General features: G+C 37.6%; 1 protein-coding gene and 1 long non-coding RNA gene across 2 annotated transcripts; both read right to left on the minus strand.

The window, feature by feature from the left end:
- Nucleotides 1-559: 559 nt before the first annotated feature.
- LOC139188635 (uncharacterized) lies at nt 560-1,288 on the minus strand. Its single transcript, XM_070806268.1, has one exon. The coding sequence runs from the start codon at nt 1,286-1,288 to the stop codon at nt 560-562; it is 729 nt and encodes a 242-aa protein (XP_070662369.1).
- Nucleotides 1,289-16,495: 15,207 nt separating this feature from the next.
- Nucleotides 16,496-18,027, minus strand: LOC139188948 (uncharacterized). Its single transcript, XR_011572387.1, has 2 exons — nt 16,980-18,027; nt 16,496-16,883 (listed from the first exon to the last, which is right to left on the minus strand). It is a non-coding gene; the product is annotated as an uncharacterized lncRNA (long non-coding RNA).
- Nucleotides 18,028-19,953: the final 1,926 nt, after the last annotated feature.

Consider the following 19,953-nt stretch of genomic DNA (forward strand, 5'->3'; position numbering starts at 1 on the left):
CTTCGGTAACCTCTATGGGGGTAAAGGTCTTCTTTTTTTATTCTTTCAACATTTGCATAGTGCATCGTCGGGATGAAACCTGGTCAGACTTGATCTCTCCGACTCCTCCTCCTGGGATGCAAAATTGGATTTTTTGATACTTGACGGAAGTGACGGCATCCAGCTTGATCAACCAAGGTCTCCCAAGAATCCCATTGTAGGGAGATGGGTCACTTATGATTGTGAATGTTTGCTTTGGGGCGACTAGCGGTGTTTTTAAGTCAAGTGTGATATGGCCGATGGCAGTTGAGGTGTGTCCGTTGAATCCAGTAAGTACCTCTGCCCGGCGTATGATTGTACTTTCCAGGCCCATCTTCTAAATGACCAAAAGTTGAAGTAGGTTGACTGCACTTCCATTGTCAACCATCATCCTGTCGACTATAGCATGGGCTAGTTGGACAGATACTACTAACGCATCGTTGTGTGGGAAGTCGACTCCTTCTGCATCCTGCTCCGTGAAGCTAATGATAAGTCCAGGTTGGGTATCGACTGTTTGAACTTGTGAGATTAGTAAAGCCTGCTAGATCTTCCTCTTTTTGGAGTTATTAGTGGCCCCCAAGTGCTCGGATTCAGCGAAAATGCCATTGATTCGAATCGTCTTAGTTGGTGGCTCCTCATCTCCATCTGCATTCCTTTTTGGCTGCTCAGCTGGCTTGTCCAAATATCTATTGACTTTGCCTTCTTTCATGAGTTTCTCTAGGTAGTTCTTCCAAGTGTAGCAGTCGTTGGTTGTGTGCCCAGGACCTCGGTGGAATGCGCAATACTTGGTGTGGTCCAACTTGGAAGTATCTCCTTTTGACTGTTTCGGTAACTTGAACCATGATTCATTCTTGATGTCACGAAGGATCTGATGAATCGGAATTGAGAACTTAGAATAGTTATTGGTCATCGGGTCTTCTTTGGTCGTGGGTCGGTCCCTGCGCTTGACCTCCTGCCTGCCCTTGTTGGGTTGCTTTTCATCCTTCTTTTGAGCCGCTACTAACTCTTTTCGAGGCTGTTTGGGAGCCTTTTCTGCTTGTCGAGCCTCGTCCCAAAATGCATGCTTCTCCGCTAGAGCAAAGGAATCTGCTAGAGTTAGGTCTTCTTTCATGATCATTTCTTCAAACAGTGGGTGGTCTGCTGGTAGTCCTTTTTGGAAGGCTGCACTTGCTATCGAGTTGTCGCATCTGACGATCTTCGCCTTCTCCGCTGTGAATCTCTTCACGTAATTGCGAAGTGACTCTTTTGGATTTTTCTTTACGTTGAACATGTGATCGGACTTTTTCTTGATCGAACGATAAGATGAGTATTCTTTGGTGAAAACCAAGGAAAGATCATCAAAATTCTGGATGGATCGTGCCGGCAAGGTATGAAACCAAGGAAAGATAAGTTTTTGAATCCTCAAATATTAAGTAGAACATCATACTATAATTTCATAATGATCCAACGGTCAGATCTTCATCTACTTCAAAGGTCAATAATTTAAGATTTCCTTCAATACGGAAGATCTGTACATTAGATTTCTGATCTGTAAGTTTTTAAGATCCTCAAATATTACGTACAATAACATACTATAAATTGGTGATGATCCAATGGTCAAATCTTCTTTTACTATCAAGGTCAAGTGGTGGACCTTAACAAAACTAGGTTCGAACGATGAAATTTCATCAAACGTATATCAAACATGGAATCAGAGTATCGAATTTAGCCTAGAAGGACTAATTGGGTCCTCGGGCCTCGCACCACTGCACGTAACGACCGACAACCTCGATTCACCAGGAAATTCACCTAACTTCAAAATTGCTCAAATTATACCAAAATGAAGATCGTGAAGAAAGGAATAATATTTACGAACTGATCCGGGTCACATAGTCTAGTTGAGTCACACAAGTTCCAAGTTACTATTTATAACAAACTTTCAACGCTCATAACTTCGTCGTTATAACTTCAATTTACGAACGCCTTTCGCCTACATGCTCGTAGAATCGAGCTCTATTCGAAAACACTAATGTGGAGCCAAAAATATTCATTAGGCGACACGTGAACTTTTAGGCAAAAGATGACAAAAATACCCTCGAGGCATACCGGGATTCCTACGCGCGAGCAGCGGGCAATCATCTTTCAACCAAATCAAAAGTGCCCAAAATAGGTAACAATTTAAAGCCTATTTCATCAAATCCTTTCTATAAGGTAATTCCCAAAAATCTAATTTATTCTATATGCTTTATATTCCATTATTTAGCTAAATGGTATTTTCCTTTCATATTTCCTAAAATTGACTAATTAAGGGATTAATTACCTAATCAATCCCTTAATTGTCAACTAAACCTCCAAATTATAACCAAAAACCCACTAGGGCCGGCCATGCCCTTTATTTCCTGTTTGTTGCTGCCATTTTCTCCCCCTTTTTATGACATTCAAATAGCTAGTTAATTAGGTTATTACTATTTGCTAATTAACTAGCCAATTATTTCCATAACTCCCCAAAATAACTAGCCCATTATCTCCATAACCCCCCAAAATAAATCATCCTTTCCTCTCCTATAAATTGGGTACCATTTTCACAAAACACTAATTCCAATACTCATGCAAAAATCCCAAAATTCTCTAAACACTATTTCTCTCTAAATTCTAACTTTGGCATCGGAGGTTCTTCGGCCAAAGCCCCCCCCCCCATTCATTGTGGGCGCGTGAGGCTTGTGGCCATAACCAAAGGTGTTATTTATTTTTTAGGTGCAATTTTGTCCAAGATCAAGGAGGAAGAAATTTGCATCCACAAATTGGTGCTTTCATTGAGAGTTGAAATCCATACTCGTAAAAGACTCTCGCGCAAAAAGGTTTTTTCTTTGTTTTCTAGTCCATTTGAATATTTTTCGTACGTTCTTATTTATAGAATTTTTCACTTACAAAGGTTCTTTGATAAAATGTATAAGAAAAATATAATGGCTAGAAATTTAGAAAATTCCACAAGTGAAAATTCTAATATTCAAGAAATGGAATTGCGGAGATTCGTGAGGCAAAATACGACAATGAGGGGAGCGGCATCATCACCACGAGTTTCCACCATGGGAACCACCGTGGTGGCTACCTCGGTAGCCACCCGCGGCGAGGTCCATGGTGCCTTCGCCACGCCCACCATGGGAACCACCGCGGTAGCTACTTCTAAATGGTACAAATTATATACTTGTTTATACTTGTTTATGTTATACTTGTTTATTGAACTTCTAAATGGTTCAAATGATATGTATGATTACTAGTATAAAAATAGAGAACTTTAACGAAAAACTAGGATCCTCTCCTGAGCAAATGGAGAGGATCCTCCTGACCGGATCCATCGGGCCGTTCAAATTTTATCCAACGGCTACAATTATTATAACTTTTAGTGGAGCCCCCTGTTTGTAGCCGTTGGATAAATATTGAATTGCCCGATGGGCCCGGTCAGGAGGATCCTTTCCATTTGCTCAGGAGAAGATCATGATCCATTCATATTGTTCACTTTAACGAAAAACCACATTTTTACACAAAAAAATCAATCATGTTACTATTCACTTTATCCTTATTTTTGTCATTTTCGTTAAAACTCAAAGTTTTCAAGCCCTTTTCATTAGATTTCCTATGAAAATATGAGTTAGAAACATTTTAGAATTATTCTGTAGAACGTTTGTGTGATTACATATTCGTTTGTCTTGTGTAAACGATAGTGTATATGCTAACAATTGTGATTCATGTTGATTCAATGTATGAACTGTGATGTGTGATGATGTGACTGGATTATGTAGCAATGGTACATGGATGATCCTACTTAATTAATTCGCAAGGACATGTGGTTGCTTCCATGAATAATGCTCGGAGAAATCGACTTGGAGCTGATTATATTAAAAAACGAAAAAATAAAGAGGGAAAAATAATATTTAAATTGTATATAGAGAGAGAAGTAAACCTTGCGTGAAGTGGCAGATAAGCTAGTTAGCTAGAAGCTCCATATAATAAAGGGAGTTTTAACGAAACACTTTTGGTGTTGTTCACTTTAACGAAAAATGATATTTTTATTCTAAAAAGTTACTTCTGGTACTATATACTTACAACACTTTTTTATCCTTTTGATTAAAACTCAAAGTTTTCAAGCCTTTTTCATTAGTTTTTCTTATAATAAAGGCAATAAAAACAGTTTCAAATTAAAAATGAAAGAAATTGAAAAAATTTCTCCCATATAGGTGAGAGTTCTTTTCTCTCGGTAAGAACTTTTCGCACCATCTGTGTGATTTTTTCTTGATCCAAATCCCCTTCGGGCGTCGGCCCTAGGTGTGGCCTCGGTCAGTGTCAATCTCTTCTTTGTTTCCTTTTTTTTTTTTTTCTGTATCCCCTGCTATTATTATAGATCTTCCATCCCGTTCCTTGAAGTCCTAAACTCCGCTCTTCACTTGGTTTCTGCTTCGATCTTCCATTTACATGTCCTTCTTCCATGTTTCTAACAACAACTGATTTCCTTCCACTTCTCCTAATTCTTTCCACTTCGTTTCTACATTAGTGTCCGTTTCTTACTTTTTCACATCCACCCAAATCACTCAATGTTGGATGCTAAACACTTCCAGGTGGATCAAGAATGGATGCAGCAGCAACATCAAATGAAGCTAACGGCTAGTTTTTTAATTTGTAACGGCTAGTTAGTTTTTTAGTGATAGTTTTTTGACAAGTGTAAAGCTTAGATTAAAAGCTCCAATGAAGGGCTTAGATTAGCTTTGTACTATCAGGTTGTTGTGGCTTTTGTCAGCTAGCTCCAATGGAGATAAGGGCTGACTGTACACACCAAAACCCTACTGACACCATCTATATATGGGGGCTATGTGTTGCTGCAATGTAAGACTGCATATAGCCGAAATTTCCCTTTCATATTTCTGTGAAGAACATTACCATTCTCCATAACACAAATCTTTCAAAACAATCATACAAAACATAAACCTTATAAAACACTAACATGGCCTCAGAGCCTAGTTCATGATCTCAGAAATCTAGGCGTTGTGGAATCTGTATTTGGGGTTGTTCAGGTAGAGGCTGAAACCCTAGGTGTCAATACAAGTCGAAGATGAAATGATCTGTGGGTGGCGATCTTAAAGCTCCAATCTTTGATGGAGAAAACTACGACTATTGGAGGATCCGGATGACAACCATCTTCAAGTCGTATGATCTCTAGGAAATGGTTCAACATGGATATGAACTACCAGAAATGGAGATTGATGCTCTAGGAGAGGATCTTACAGAGAAGCAAATAGCTGCACTGAAGGAGAATAGGATGAATGATGCTAGAGCGTTGGGAATCATTCAAGGGGCTGTCTCAGACTTCATATTTCCCAGGATAGCAAATGAAGAAACTGCTAAAGCTGCTTGGGATACTCTGCAACAAGAATACAGAGGAGATGTGAAGGTACGGAAAGTAAAACTCCAGTCTCTTAGACGTAATTTTGAATATACACGCATGAGAGAAGATGAGCCACTTAAAGACTATTTTTCTAGGCTGTTTGATGTTGTGACTCAAATGAAAACTTATGGAGAAGAACTGCCTAATGAAAGAATAGTGCAAAAGCTTCTAATTAGTTTGACTAAGCCTTATGACTCTATTGTGAGTGTGATAGAAGAAACTAAGGATACTGATACACTCAGTGTGCAAGATATGATGGCTTCCTTGAGAGCTTTTGACCAAAGGCTCGAAAGACATGCTGATGGGACAACTGAGAAGGCTTTCCAGTCACTTAACATAGGGGCTTCTAGTCATTCTAATCAACATCAAAACAGACCGAGGAAAGATTGGAAAGGAAAAAATAAGAAATGGGAAGGAATACCAAGTGGGGAGAATAGACACAACAGTGGAAACAACAGTGGTGGTAAAATTAAACCATTGTGCAAATACTGTGATAAAGCACACTTTGGTGAATGTTGGTTCAAGGGAAAACCAAAATGTCACAAATGCAATAGATTTGGTCACCTGCAGAAAGATTGCAGATCAAATACTACTCAGCAAGTGAACATTGCAAATCGAGTACAAGATGAAACAAATGTTTTTTGTGCTTTTAGTGCTAGTGTTGTAAAAGATAGTGAAGTTTGGTATATAGACAGTGGGTGCAGTAATCATATGACTGCCCATGAGTCTCTATTGACAGACACTGACACTACATATACTGGAAAAGTAAAAATGGGAAATGGCAATATTGTGGAAGCAACTGGCAGGGGCACTCTCATCATAGAAACCAAGAGAGGAAGAAGACACATTAAGGAAGTCATGTTGGTACCTGGTCTGGAGGAAAACCTTTTAAGTGTTGGACAGATGATGGAACATGGTTATTTCTTGTTGTTTGGAAATACTATGGTTGAAATATATGATGATAGAACTCTGTTGAATCTGGTTGTGAAAGTTCAAATGAAAAACAGAAGCTTCCCATTATTGCTAAAGTGCTTGGAAGAAGTGGCAAGAAAGGCAAGCACAATTGACTCAGAGAGATTATGGCACAAAAGATTTGGACACTTGAATGTGCAGAGTCTGAAAAACCTGCAGAAACATGAAATGGTGCAAGGTTTGCCCCAACTAGATGAAATGAATGAAGTTTGTGAAGGCTGTGCGTTTGGAAAACAACACAGGGACAATTTCGAAATTGGAAAGGATTGGAGAGCTGCAAAACCACTAGAACTAATTCACACTGATGTGTGTGGTCCAATGAAGAATGCATCCATCAGTGGGAACAAGTATTTTTTGACTTTCATAGATGACTACTCAAGAATGTGTTGGGTATATTTTATGAGATTCAAATCAGAAGTCTTTAATATTTTCAAGAAGTTTAAAGCAATGGTGGAGCTGCAAAGTGGGTATCAAATCAAGAAGATAAGGAGTGATAGGGGAGGTGAGTATACCTTACTAGAATTCAATGCTTTCTGTGAGGAATTGGGTCTAGAAAGGTAACTCACAGTAGCATACACTCCTCAACAAAATGGCACTGCAGAGAGAAAGAACAGAACTATAGTGGAGATGGCAAAGTCCATGATGCATGAAAAGAAAATGCCCTATTCATTTTGGGGAGAAGCTGTGAACACTGCTGTGTATATCTTGAATAGATGTCCCACCAAGGCTTTGGAGAAACGAACACCATTTCAAGTGTTCAGTGGAAGAAAGCCTGGAGTCAAGCATTTGAAAGTTTTTAGCTCTGTGTGTTATGCACTTGTGCCATCACAACTCAGACATAAATTACAAGAATCCAGCAACAAATGCATCTTTGTTGGATATGGTACAAATGAGAAAGGCTATAGATTGTACAACTTGAAAACTCAGAAAATCAATCTCTCAAGAGATGTGATTTTTTATGAAGAAACATTATGGAATTGGGAAACAAAAGCAGTGGAAGAAGACAAAGTATCACTGCAAATTGGTGTTACTGAACAAAGAACTGCACAAAATGGAAGTGGTGCAACTCATGAATCTGAAGAATGAAGCATACAAAGCTCTTAGATTTCACCATTTCAAACTCCTCAAAGTTCACAGAACTCAAGTGCAAGTTCAATGTCTCAACAGGAAGAGCAACAAAGCTCAAGCTCTAGCTCGGGATTAACACCAATTAAGATGAGAAGCTTGGATGAAATCTATGCTGCTTGCAATTTTTGTAACCAGAAACTTTTGAAGAAGCTGAAAGTGACAAGGCATGGCAGATAGCAATGGAAGATGAAATCTCAATGATAGAGAAAAATGGAACTTGGACTCTAGTTGATAGACCAAGTGATAAACCTGTGATTGGTGTGAGATGGGTCTATAAAACCAAGCTGAACTTGGATGGATTTGTGCAAAAGAACAAGGCTAGATTGGTGGCTAAAGGATACTCCCAAAAGCCTGGAATTGATTTTAATAAGACATTTGCACCTGTGGCTAGACTAGATACAATAAGAACTCTAATTGCATTAGCTGCACAGAAAGGTTGGCAGCTATATCAGTTAGATGTTAAGTCTACATTCCTAAATGGTGTGCTAGAGGAAGAGGTCTATGTGGACCAGCCACAAGGTTTTGAAGTCAAAGGGTCTGAAAGCAAGGTGTATAGACTAAAGAAGGCACTCTATGGCCTGAAACAGGCACCAAGAACCTGGTACAGTGAGATTGATGCACATTTCACTAAGTGTGGGTTCAAGAAAAGCCTCAGTGAAGCAACACTTTACATCAAGGTTGAAAACAAGTCATAAATTCTCATAGTATCTATCTATGTGGATGATGTGGTCTTCACTGGAAACAGTAAGAAAATGATGGATGAATTCAGAAATGAAATGATGGGAAAATATGAGATGACAGATTTGGGGCTACTTCATCACTTTCTTGGAATGGGGGTGATTCAAAAGTCGGATTGCATTTTTATTCATCAGATGAAATATGCACAAACACTTCTAGATAGATTTGGTCTTAAGGGATGCAAACCAGTAAGCACTCCCTTAATTGCAAATGAAAAACTCAAAAGTGAAGATGGAAGTGAACCAGTAGATGCAAATCTCTACAGGAAAATTGTTGGCAGCCTGTTATATCTCACAGCAACAAGACCGGACATCATGTATGCTGCAAGCCTACTATCAAGATTCATGCACAATCCTACCAAAACACATTTAGGAACTGTTAAAATGGTTCTCAGGTATGTGCAAGGGACAATTAATTTTGGAATCAAGTATGAGAAAGGACAGACAGCTATATTAGTCGGTTTCTATGATAGTGACTGGGGAGGCAGTGAAGATGACCTGAGGAGCACATCGGGGTATGCATTTACATTTGGCTCTGGTGTATTCTCGTGGGCCTCAGTTAAGCAACAAAGTGTTGCACTATCAACAGCCGAAGCTGAATATGTGAGTGCTGCAGAAGCAACATCTCAAGCAATCTGGCTGAGATTTGTTCTCAAAGATTTTGGGGAACTGCATGTTGAACCAACTAAGCTAATGTGTGATAATACCTCAGCAATAGCAATGACAAGGAATCCAGTATTTCATCAGAAAACACGACACATCAAAAGGAAGTATCATTTTATCAGAGATGCAATACAAGAGAATGTCATTGAACTAATGTACTGCAAAACTGAAGATCAGGTAGCAGACATCTTTACAAAAGCACTACCAAAAGAAAGGTTCACTTACCTCAGAAGCCTACTTGGAGTCAACACCAGGAAGAGTTTAGAGGGGAGTGTTGGATGCTAAACACTTCCAGGTGGATCGAGAAGGGATGCAGCAGCAACATCAAATGAAGCTAACGGCTAGTTTTTTAATTTGTAACGGCTAGTTAGTTTTTTAGTGATAGTTTTTTTTACAAGTGTAAAGCTTAGATTAAAAGCTCCAATGAAGGGCTTAGATTAGCTTTGTACTATCAGGTTGTTGTGGTTTTTGTCAGCTAGCTCCAATGGAGATAAGGGCTGACTGTACACACCAAAACCCTACTGACACCATATATATATGGGTGCTATGTGCTGCTGCAATGTAAGACTGCATATAGCCGAAATTCCCCTTTCATATTTCTGTGAAGAACATTACCATTCTCCATAACACAAATCTTTCAAAACAATCATACAAGCCTTTTTCATTAGTTTTTCTTATAATAAAGGCAATAAAAACAGTTTCAAATTAAAAATGAAAGAAATTGAAAAAATTTCTCCCATATAGGTGAGAGTTCTTTTCTCTCGGTAAGAACTTTTCGCACTATCTGTGTGGTTTTTTCTTGATCCAAATCCCCTTCGGGCGTCGGCCCTAGGTGTGGCCTCGGTCAGTGTCAATCTCTTCTTTGTTTCCTTTCTTTTTTTTCTGTATCCCCTGCTATTATTATAGATCTTCCATCCCGTTCCTTGAAGTCCTAAACTCCGCTCTTCACTTGGTTTCTGCTTCGATCTTCCATTTACATGTCCTTCTTCCATGTTTCTAACAACAACTGATTTCCTTCCACTTCTCCTAATTCTTTCCACTTCGTTTCTACATCAGTGTCCGTTTCTTACTTTTTCACATCCACCCAAATCACTCAATCCCCCCTTGTTTTCACACCAGTCTCAATCTGCTACATCTCTTCACCGCGCTTTAACGCGATTTCCTGGATGGTGTGTAAAGCTCCAGCTTGGGTGTTTACGGAAGGTACCACCACCTTCCGTTTGTGTGCCTTTATCGGCACGGATGCATGTGGTTTTCCCATTGGCTTCCCTGTCAGCTTCTTTCGTTTGGTGGCGGCAAATAGCTTAGTGTGTTTCAAGGATGGTGAAGCTCTATGTCTTCTTCTTCCTCGGCCTTTGTTTAGTCGGAATTTAGGTTGCTGTGTGGTGGAGGATCTCTGGTGCCAATGTGATGGCAGGGATGTAAATTACCTTAGTTTTCACTGCGATTCGAGAAGGAAATTGACCTGTGGGACTGGTGTGAGAAGGTGATTTACTGCCATGCGACTACGACTGCGAGAAATCCAGTTCACTGCGATGCGAGAAGGAATCCAGTGGAGCTTGGGGAGAGTGAGAGAGAGTCGGGCTATTTTTTTTTTTTCCTTGTGTTTATTAATTATTTTTCTTTCTTATTGTTATATAGCTAATATCATTTTTTTTAACAAATGATATTATCTACTAAAAGGAAGGGGAATGGGCTAGCAATAATATCATTTTAAACAACTCAATAAATTTTTTGTTCAATGCTATAAAAAGGTAGAAAAATTCTACAAAAATATCAACAATATTTTTTTTAAAAAATAAGAGGTAAACTTTAATTACAAAAAACTTACCTACAAAACAAAAACCCACAACTAAACACAAACAAAAAATGGGCCCGCACAACAACAACCCAACCCAAGGGTTGAGCCCAAAAAAGAAAAAAACTAAAAACCCTAGCCGCTTAGTTCCTTCGCCGCCATCAAAGCAAGCTTTAGCAACCATGAACCAGCAACCCAACAAACACCATAGGTGAAGACCAACCAAGCCCAAACAACAAAAAGAGAAGCAGACGTCAACATCCTCCATCGAACTCCACACAGAACCAATCTGCCGCCACCAATAGTATAAAATCGGGGAGGAAGTCAGTGGAACCATTGACAACAGTACCAGGACCAACACACGGGTGGAAGATGGTGGTGCGAACACCTGAGTGAGGCTATACGCACCTTCTGATAAAGCCGTTGAATACATCGAAACAAAGTGGGAGTAGATCGGATCCAAAGTGAAATCGATAGAGAGCAATCACAGGTGGGAGGGAAAGAGGGTGAAAAAAGTGGATGCATGGAGTGGAAAATAAAGTGGAGATAAGAAAAGGGAGACAACAAAACAAAGTTTTCTGATCAGGGCAAGGGGCAATTCCAATTGAAAACAGATGGGAGGAAGCAGAAAAAGAAAAATGAAAGGGACTGCCACCGGCCGTGGCCAAAGCTAAGGCCGGCAGCTAAACTAGACACTAAGAAAGGAAACACTCACACACAGTGAGAAAAACTCTCACTCAGAGAGAAAGCTCTCACGCGGTTGGGGAGAGATTTTTATGACTTAAAATATCAACATATTATGTAGATCAATAGCATTTTTTTGTAAAACGCCACTAGTAGAATAAAGCTCATCTACCACGATCAATGCCTATGGTAGATTGCAATCCACCACGGGCACTGTGCCCATTAATAATCTGGATGTGATAAAAAGTCTTATTTTCTACTACAGACTATGCCCATTGTCAAATGTGAGATAAACACGAATTGTGCTTGTGGTAGATTGAGATTTAACACCACATTCATTATGGCCGTTGTGAATGACAAATTCACCACGGCTAATGACCGTCATAAAAAAATTCCAAAAATTAAAAAAATAAATAAATCCTTTAATATATAAACAAATTTACTACAATATAATAATTACATAAACAAATCGCAAAATCAAATATTACAAACTACACACTAAAGCTAACGATGAGTTATACTAGAAATATCAAACTATATCCACAAAGTATCAAATAGGCCTCCAATAACAAGAACACTTGAAGACTTTAGATTTCTTTGAACATCTCCAAACAAAGGACCTTGAAAATCTAATGTGGGTCAGCTAACCTCATGCTTTGTATGTGTTGCTAAGAGTATCTACCGATAGGCTGACTCAATATATGTTGGCATACTCGCTTAAAGGCTATTAGTATCAATCGACTTGCTCGCTCGAAAGCTATTGACATCTGTCGATAAGTGTGCAATATGACTTGAAAAATAACCTCAAGCTTACCATGCCCAATGAAATGCCAACTTACATGCAATTTCGTCCAAAAAATTTTGCACGCGCTATTCTTACTAAATATCAAAGTCCATATAAAATTGTACATAACGCAGAATCACTATGCGAACCTCAGGAATTAGGGCCTGTCTCTTTGGCAGAAAGAGATAGACAAAGACAACATATCAGCTTCCAATCCTTGCGACCGACAATATTGCTACTCGTCTGTTGCTCTTCTTGTTTGACTACAAACACAAGAAATAAATTAATTATGTCCATCAGAGGAAATTTCTGGAAATGTGGGTCAATTTCATGAGTACCCCAATTATTATACCTTTTTCCTGTTTTTTTCAAGAGGTGCGCCTAAGGTAATTGAATTCAGGTGCTACATGGCTTGTAATAGAAGCTGCAATAGTCCAGGTATAGAATGAATGATGAAGTATGTTTCTCGGCGATCCCACGTAAACCAATATACTGATGGATCTCCAGCAATGGTATTAGGGTAAAAAGATATGTGGTGTAGCTCTTCTCCTTGCTCGTACACAAACCGGTTGCCACACTTCTTACCCAAATCTCCCGTCGCGGAAATGGACAAGGATTGTCTGCCCTTCCACTTTTGGTGCCCTCCCGTGTCCTCCTATTTTGCGTGGTCACGGTTAGGTCACGTCAACATTTTATATTGTTTTTTTATAGAGATAATAAGACAAAAATGCATAGTAATATAAAATGTTGACGTGGCTTAACCGTGACCACACAAACAGGAAGGCACGGGAGGACACTGGAAGTGGGAGGGCAAACAATCCTTGTCCCGCGGAAATACCTTAAAATCAACTTCATCGCCGCCCTCTTCATTTATAGCCAAACATCTACTGGCTTGACCATGTCACATCTTCTTCACCACTAGGAACCCCAAAGTACAACAGGCCATACATCCACGCTACACCGCTAGTATTATTTTCGACGACCCATTATCGGTCTAAAGATGATGTAAGGTTTTTCATAGGAATGTGAGTTATAATAAAACCTTGATATCGAATATGTTATGAGGACTAATTGGACTTGTATTAATAATGGACTTACAAGTATTTTAATCATGATAAAATACATAAGAAGGAAATTATTAGAACTAAATATAATGGAATAAGAGCTAGTTACAAACTCTTAAAACTGCAAACACAACTGCTACCACGATAGGTGGAGCAATTGTGATCCCACGTAAATAAAACTACAGTATGGTCTCTCCTCTTGGACACTAGGTTTATATACACCAACCATATCAAGAGTGAAACTATTCTGAGTCCTAGAGAAGAGAAGATCACTGCGAAGGTCTGTTCACAGCAACCTTACAGTCTGTCCATTAGGGTTTGTGTTTGTTGCCTGATTCTCATGCATGGCTAATCCTGCAATTAACTCTTTCATCTTTTACTTGCATATTTATACATGTTGACAACAATAAAATACATAAATGTAGTCGAATGATTTGGTTGATCATGTTCTTTAAGTATCAAATGCCAACAGATGAATCACTACTAGAAAAAAGTAGTTTCCACAGCATCAATTGATAGCATTTTTTTGTTTATTGCTATAAAAAATATAAAAAAAAAAGTTTTAATAGCATTGTTCAATTTTTTATAGCGCGTGCCCTCCTGTTTGTGTGGTCACGGTTAAGTCACGTCAACATTTTATATTACTATTCATTTTTGTCTTATTATCTCTATAAAAAAAATATAAAGGGAGACTTTGGATGCGGTCCCTAGTTATGAACAGTCTTTGACTGAAATCTTGTTGGTTTTCAATTTTTGATCCAAGTCCCTGAAATTAATTGATAATTTATTTCTATGTACGTTACTATATTTTTTAAATTAAAAATTAAAATTTATAGTTGTTTATAGCAATGAGATTTTAAATAAAAAACCATAATTTGTGGGATTAAAAATATTAAAATATAAATATACTATTGTGTGTGTGTGTGTGTGTAAACATGGGTACATTCATAAAAAATAACCAAAAAATTATTGTATCAAAACATGGGTACATTCTTCAAAATAGGTACATTTAGCAAAAATAAAAATGGGTACAAATAAATAAAAAAATATGGGTACAATACAAATAAAACTTTAAAAAATATGGGCACAAAAAGAAATTAATATATGGGTACAAATTAAAACTGAAAGGAAAATTGGTACAAATTAAAAAAGGGTTGCAAATTAAAAATGGGTACAAACTAAAAATAAAAATATATGATAAAAAATTTAGCCATAAATATAAATATACTAATTGTAACATTTTTAATATTAAATGAATATATTTAGAAATAAAAAATATTTTATTATTGAAATAATTAATGATATTATTAATACAAAGGACCTTAATCAAAAATTGAAAAGTAATAAGGTTTTAATCAATAGAGTAGTAAAAATAAGGATGAAAACCTAATTACTCCAAATATAAAATGTTGACGTGGCTTAACCGTGACAACACAAAATAAGAGGATACGGGAGAGCACCAAAAGTGGGAGGGCAGACAATCCTTGTCCATTTCCGCGACGGAAGATTTGGGTAAGAAGTGTGGCAACCGGTTTGTGTACGAGCAAGGAGAGAAGAGCTACACCACATATCTTTTTACCCTAATACCATTGCTGGAGATCCATCAGTATATTGGTTTACGTGGGATCGCCGAGAAACATACTTCATCATTCATTCTATACCTGGACCAATTGCAGCTTCTATTACTAGCCATGTAGCACCTGAATTCAATTACCTTAGGCGCATCTCTTGAAAAAAAAAGGGAAAAAGGTATAATAATTGGGGTACTCATGAAATTGACCCACATTTCCAGAAATTTCCTCTGATGGACATAATTAATTTATTTCTTGTGTTTGTAATCAAACAAGAAGAGCAACAGACGAGTAGCAATATTGTCGGTCGCAAGGATTGGAAGCTGATATGTTGTCTTTGTCAATCTCTTTCTGCCAAAGAGACAGGCCCTAATTCCTGAGGTTCGTATAGTGATTCTGCGTTATGTACAATTTTATATGGACTTTGATATTTAGTAAGAATAGCGCGATTCTGCGTTATGTACAATTTTATATGGACTTTGATATTTAGTAAGAATAGCGCGTGCAAAATTTTCTGGACGAAATTGCATGTAAGTTGGTATTTTATCGGGCATGGTAAGTTTGAGGTTATTTGTCAAGTCATATTGCACACTTATCGACAGATGTCAACAACTTTCGAGCGAGCAAGTCGAATGATACTAATAGCCCTTAAGCGAGTATACCAACATATATTGAGTCAGCCTATCGGCAGATACTCTTAGCAACACATACAAAGCATGAGGTTAGCTGACCCACATTAGATTTTCAATAGATGCCAACATATATTGAGTCAGCCTATCGGCAGATGCTCTTACCCTGTCCAGTGCCCATATAAGCAAAATTCGTCAAGCAATTGGAGAACAACTTTTAAGGGCATCTTAGATTTTTAATGGGCTGATCCAGCTAATCCATGAAGGATTTATGAGTTGGGGGGTCAGCTGACCCACCTTGCTCCAAGGTGGATCCGTCCTCATGTGGAATAATTCAATTACTTATAATCACATAAGCTTTCTCATTTCTCCGTTGTGAGATTTATACTCTCAACACATTCTCTCATGTGTGATGAATGTTTAAGCTTTACATATGAACAATACAAGTTAAGTTACATGGACCACATGTAGCTGTTGAACTTCGTATATGAGACAACATATTTTAATACCATAAAAAATTAAAATTTCACATCAATTGATAATATAGTAGAGTCCAGTAACTATTTATAAGCACTTATAAAATATATCATTTTCTAAATGTGGGATTCATACATGGTTTGTGAGGCCAATATTAAGGCTACTGTTTATGGACACATGCACACACAATCATAAAAAATGTGGTGAGCCCGGGTCTACAAGGGGACCCTTCTCCATGTGAGATGAAATAATGAGTTTAATATAGAATAACAAATAGACCAGGCAAAGTCCTCAAGATTAGTATAATCATTGTTCAAAAATCATTACATATAATTAAAAAAATGAGTAAATTACATTTTCCATCTTCAGGTTTGAGTGCAGTTACATCCTCATACAACATTTTTAAAATATTTCAATCTCATATATTTACTTATCATTTTTAACAATTTCATATATTCGTTAGTCAAACCGTTAGTTTGACTGTTAAGTGATGACATGGCCAATGTGAGGTCAACATTTTTGTTGACATGGATGCCAACTTGATCCACATGGAATAAAAAAAAAGATTAATAAATAGAAAATTAATTTTTTTTTATAATTAAAAACTTAAAAAATAGAAAAGATAAACACACAAAAAAAAAAAAAAAATTGGTGTTGTTCATCTCCCTTTCTTGCTTTCACCCCGTCCCCTCATTCTTCCTTTCCCCCCGCCCACCATCGCCACCTTCCCTTTCCTCAGCCACTGCAATGAGGCCAATCCAGACTCGCTCACCCTCAAACTCGCACACCTCCTCCAGTTCTTCCCCGCTATCAGTGCCCAAACACTATCCGTGATTCTCCGTCGATGCCCAACCCTTTTTCTCTCCAGGAACCAGCCACCATTAGCCTTCTCCGACACCCCCTCTCCAACCCAATGAGATTGTTGTTTCCAAAACATAAATGCTGTTAATTTCAAAACTCATAGTTCAGAGTTCAGACGGGGAACGAATTTCAAATTAGAACTACAAGATCGAAGGAACATTTGGAAAAAATCCTTACATTTTCGAATCCAAATCTCACTTTCATTCTTGACAGACTTTTACCAACCAAAACCTTAACCCCAAACTCGTACAATGTCCGTAACGGGTTCCATCGTGATTTCAGATCTCGGTAAACATCTCAATCAATCAAACAATCAGTCTTGAATCGCAATCCTTCCAACTCCTTCAAGCATCGAGATCTGGGGTCACAAATGGCCGCTCAGAATGAACCCAGCACCAGCAGCGGCACCACCAAGACAAGTAATCAACCAGAGACGACCGGCGCTACGAGGAAGATCGTTCTGTTTCAGATCGACCACCGAGGGTGAGTCTAGTTGCTCTGGGCCCTACCGGCGAACCACTCATGGAAATCGTGCTGATGGAAGTTCGGGGAATCCAATCTCAACCATTGATGAAAACTCGTCGTTCTTCACCATGTCGGTCTGATGTCCAAATGCGATAGCCGAAAAAGAAAACACAATCGCCGTCGACTTGCGTCTTCAAACCCTCGCACCCAAATTCCCAAAACCCTCACCTCCGACAGGGATTGACACTTTGTTTGCGACTCCGTCATCTATTGGTGGCTCCTCGAAATTTCGAATTCGTGAAACCTGCCGCCTCGGCTTGGATCTCGATCAACGACCTTCCCCCGAAATCTCAGAAGGGTTATCGTGGAAATTAAACTTGCCGGAGGCAGATTTCCTCATGGCTGTTGGGGAGCCGGATTCCAACTTGGTGGTTCGGGGAAGAAGGAGAAGGATTGAAGGAGAAGGTGGATGAATGGATGGAGAAGGAAAGGGCAGATGGAGAAGAAGGTGAGGTGGCATGATGTGGCAGATGGATATCTACGTGTCCAAGTTTTGGAGGAAGTGGGCTGATGTGTAAAGGGGTGCATTACTGCCACATCACACCTTAACAGATTAATGGATAAAAAATATAACAGAAGTATTATATTGAAATAAAATAGTACGTAAGGCATAAAAGTGAATTTTTTTAAAGATGTATAAGATTTTAATAAACTTCAAATCTGAAGTGATAAAGTGTAATTTATACATTAATGGTGTGATTTCTCTTTAAATTCCACTAGATATGTAGCTCCACTGCCACAATGACAATGATTTGAACGACTTTACTAAAAGACAGTAGAATTTAGAAAAATAAATAAAAATTTTAAAACCATGATATGATTCCATATATATCAATGGTCTTTTTTATTAGCATTCCATATATTAATGTACCACACATTAAAATTTAATATTAAATGACTTACCTATCTTACTATGTAATGAAAAAGAATTTGACGATGATTCTTTTTCTAGAAATTTTAGGGATTTCGTGATCGTGATCGTTCATCGTATATCGTGCAGTCAGAAATTATTCTGAAATTTAAAATTAAATATAAATAGTACCTAACGAAAACTGACCGCACGATGCATGATGAACGATTACGATCACGGAATCCCTAGGATCTCTTGGAAAATGATCCGGCGAGGATCCTTTTCCCTATGCAATGACACTTTCAATCTCATTAGGTTTAAAAAATAAATAATTTTTTTTAAATACACCTCTAATTATTTTTAACGTATTATTTATCTTCTTCAATTATCAAAACTCATCTCACTCTTCATTGTTGAACAAAATCCTAATCAATGAAATTACATACACGTTGATTGAGAAAAATTAATTTTAACAAATAGAACACTAAATTGATGTTTCAAAAACTTTATATAGAGTAAGACTTTATATTTCCGAAAAGGACAAATATTATGCAGCTAGCCTTAAAGTATAATGTTATTGACAAAATAAAATGTAAAAACCAGAAGATAAAAAAGGACACTAAAATTTCCACCTCAAGAGCAGCAGGTAGCCATTGTACAGGGCTGAGCCATTGCCTGTGAACCTTACAACAAAGACAAGAATGGCTGGAATGTCTATTAAGACATCCTTTCGAATCCGAAACTCAATTGTTGTGACAAGGCTAAACCGGCGCAATATCATTTTCAGCAGAAGAGTTTCTAAACGTTCAAGAAAATGCGTCCGTCATTTTCAATGGTGAATTACTGTAATATAACTCATATCATTTAATTGGTGCCTCTCAAGTGATTTTTTTTCTCTCCACATCAATCATGGAAGATGTTAGGGTTTTACTCCTAAATGAATTTAATTTATAAAAATTAAAAATGAGTATTATAAGATTTGAAGAATGTGAGTTGTATAGAAAATGTAGGACATATGTAGAAAAAAACGTAAGGTGCATATTGAGAATATGGGGTGCAAATGTATTATGAAGAAGTATGTGAGGTGTATTAAGAAGGTTAATATTATTCGTATGGTAAAGGAAACCACAACGTTCCACTAGTACTACTTTTCTTTTCTTTCCCTTAATTTTGACCCGTCTTTACCTTTTTATCTTTCTTCTTTTATAGGTATCCTAAAGAGCTCGTGCATGCAAATTCTTTGAAAGAACAAATGTTGTAGCAGTATACTGTGCTTTGTAACGTCTAAATTGCACACTGCAGGCACCGAAAGCAAAGAGCTCAGGATGGTGTGCACATGACAAGAGGAGGGGCCATTTCCCTTTACCACCTCATATCTCTGATTTGGCTTTACTAAAATTTGGTTTAAAATATAATAATTAATAATTAATATGAGAATAAATAAGTCAAAAAAAAAAAACAGTATAATGATCCACAAAAGACAACAGAAAGAAAGAAAAGGGAAAAAAAAAGAGAACAATTCTCGTGCAATTCTATTTAAAAATCTTGGAGTTTTTTGTCTTAAGGGAGATCTCTCCCTTTTGCGTAATATTGAAACTTTACTTTATGTTTTGATGAGGAAAATAAACTTGTAATTTAGATAAAAGTCATAGTTTATAAATTAACATGCACAAATTCTATTATAAAATAGAAATTTAGAATTTTCGTGTGGAAAAAAAACTTAAAATTTGAAACCTCAAATTCTCAAGTTTAAATTCCATGTAAATATGTGTCATT

Source organism: Malus domestica, chromosome 10, assembly GCF_042453785.1.
Source record: "Malus domestica chromosome 10, GDT2T_hap1".
NCBI classification, from domain to species: domain Eukaryota; kingdom Viridiplantae; phylum Streptophyta; class Magnoliopsida; order Rosales; family Rosaceae; genus Malus; species Malus domestica.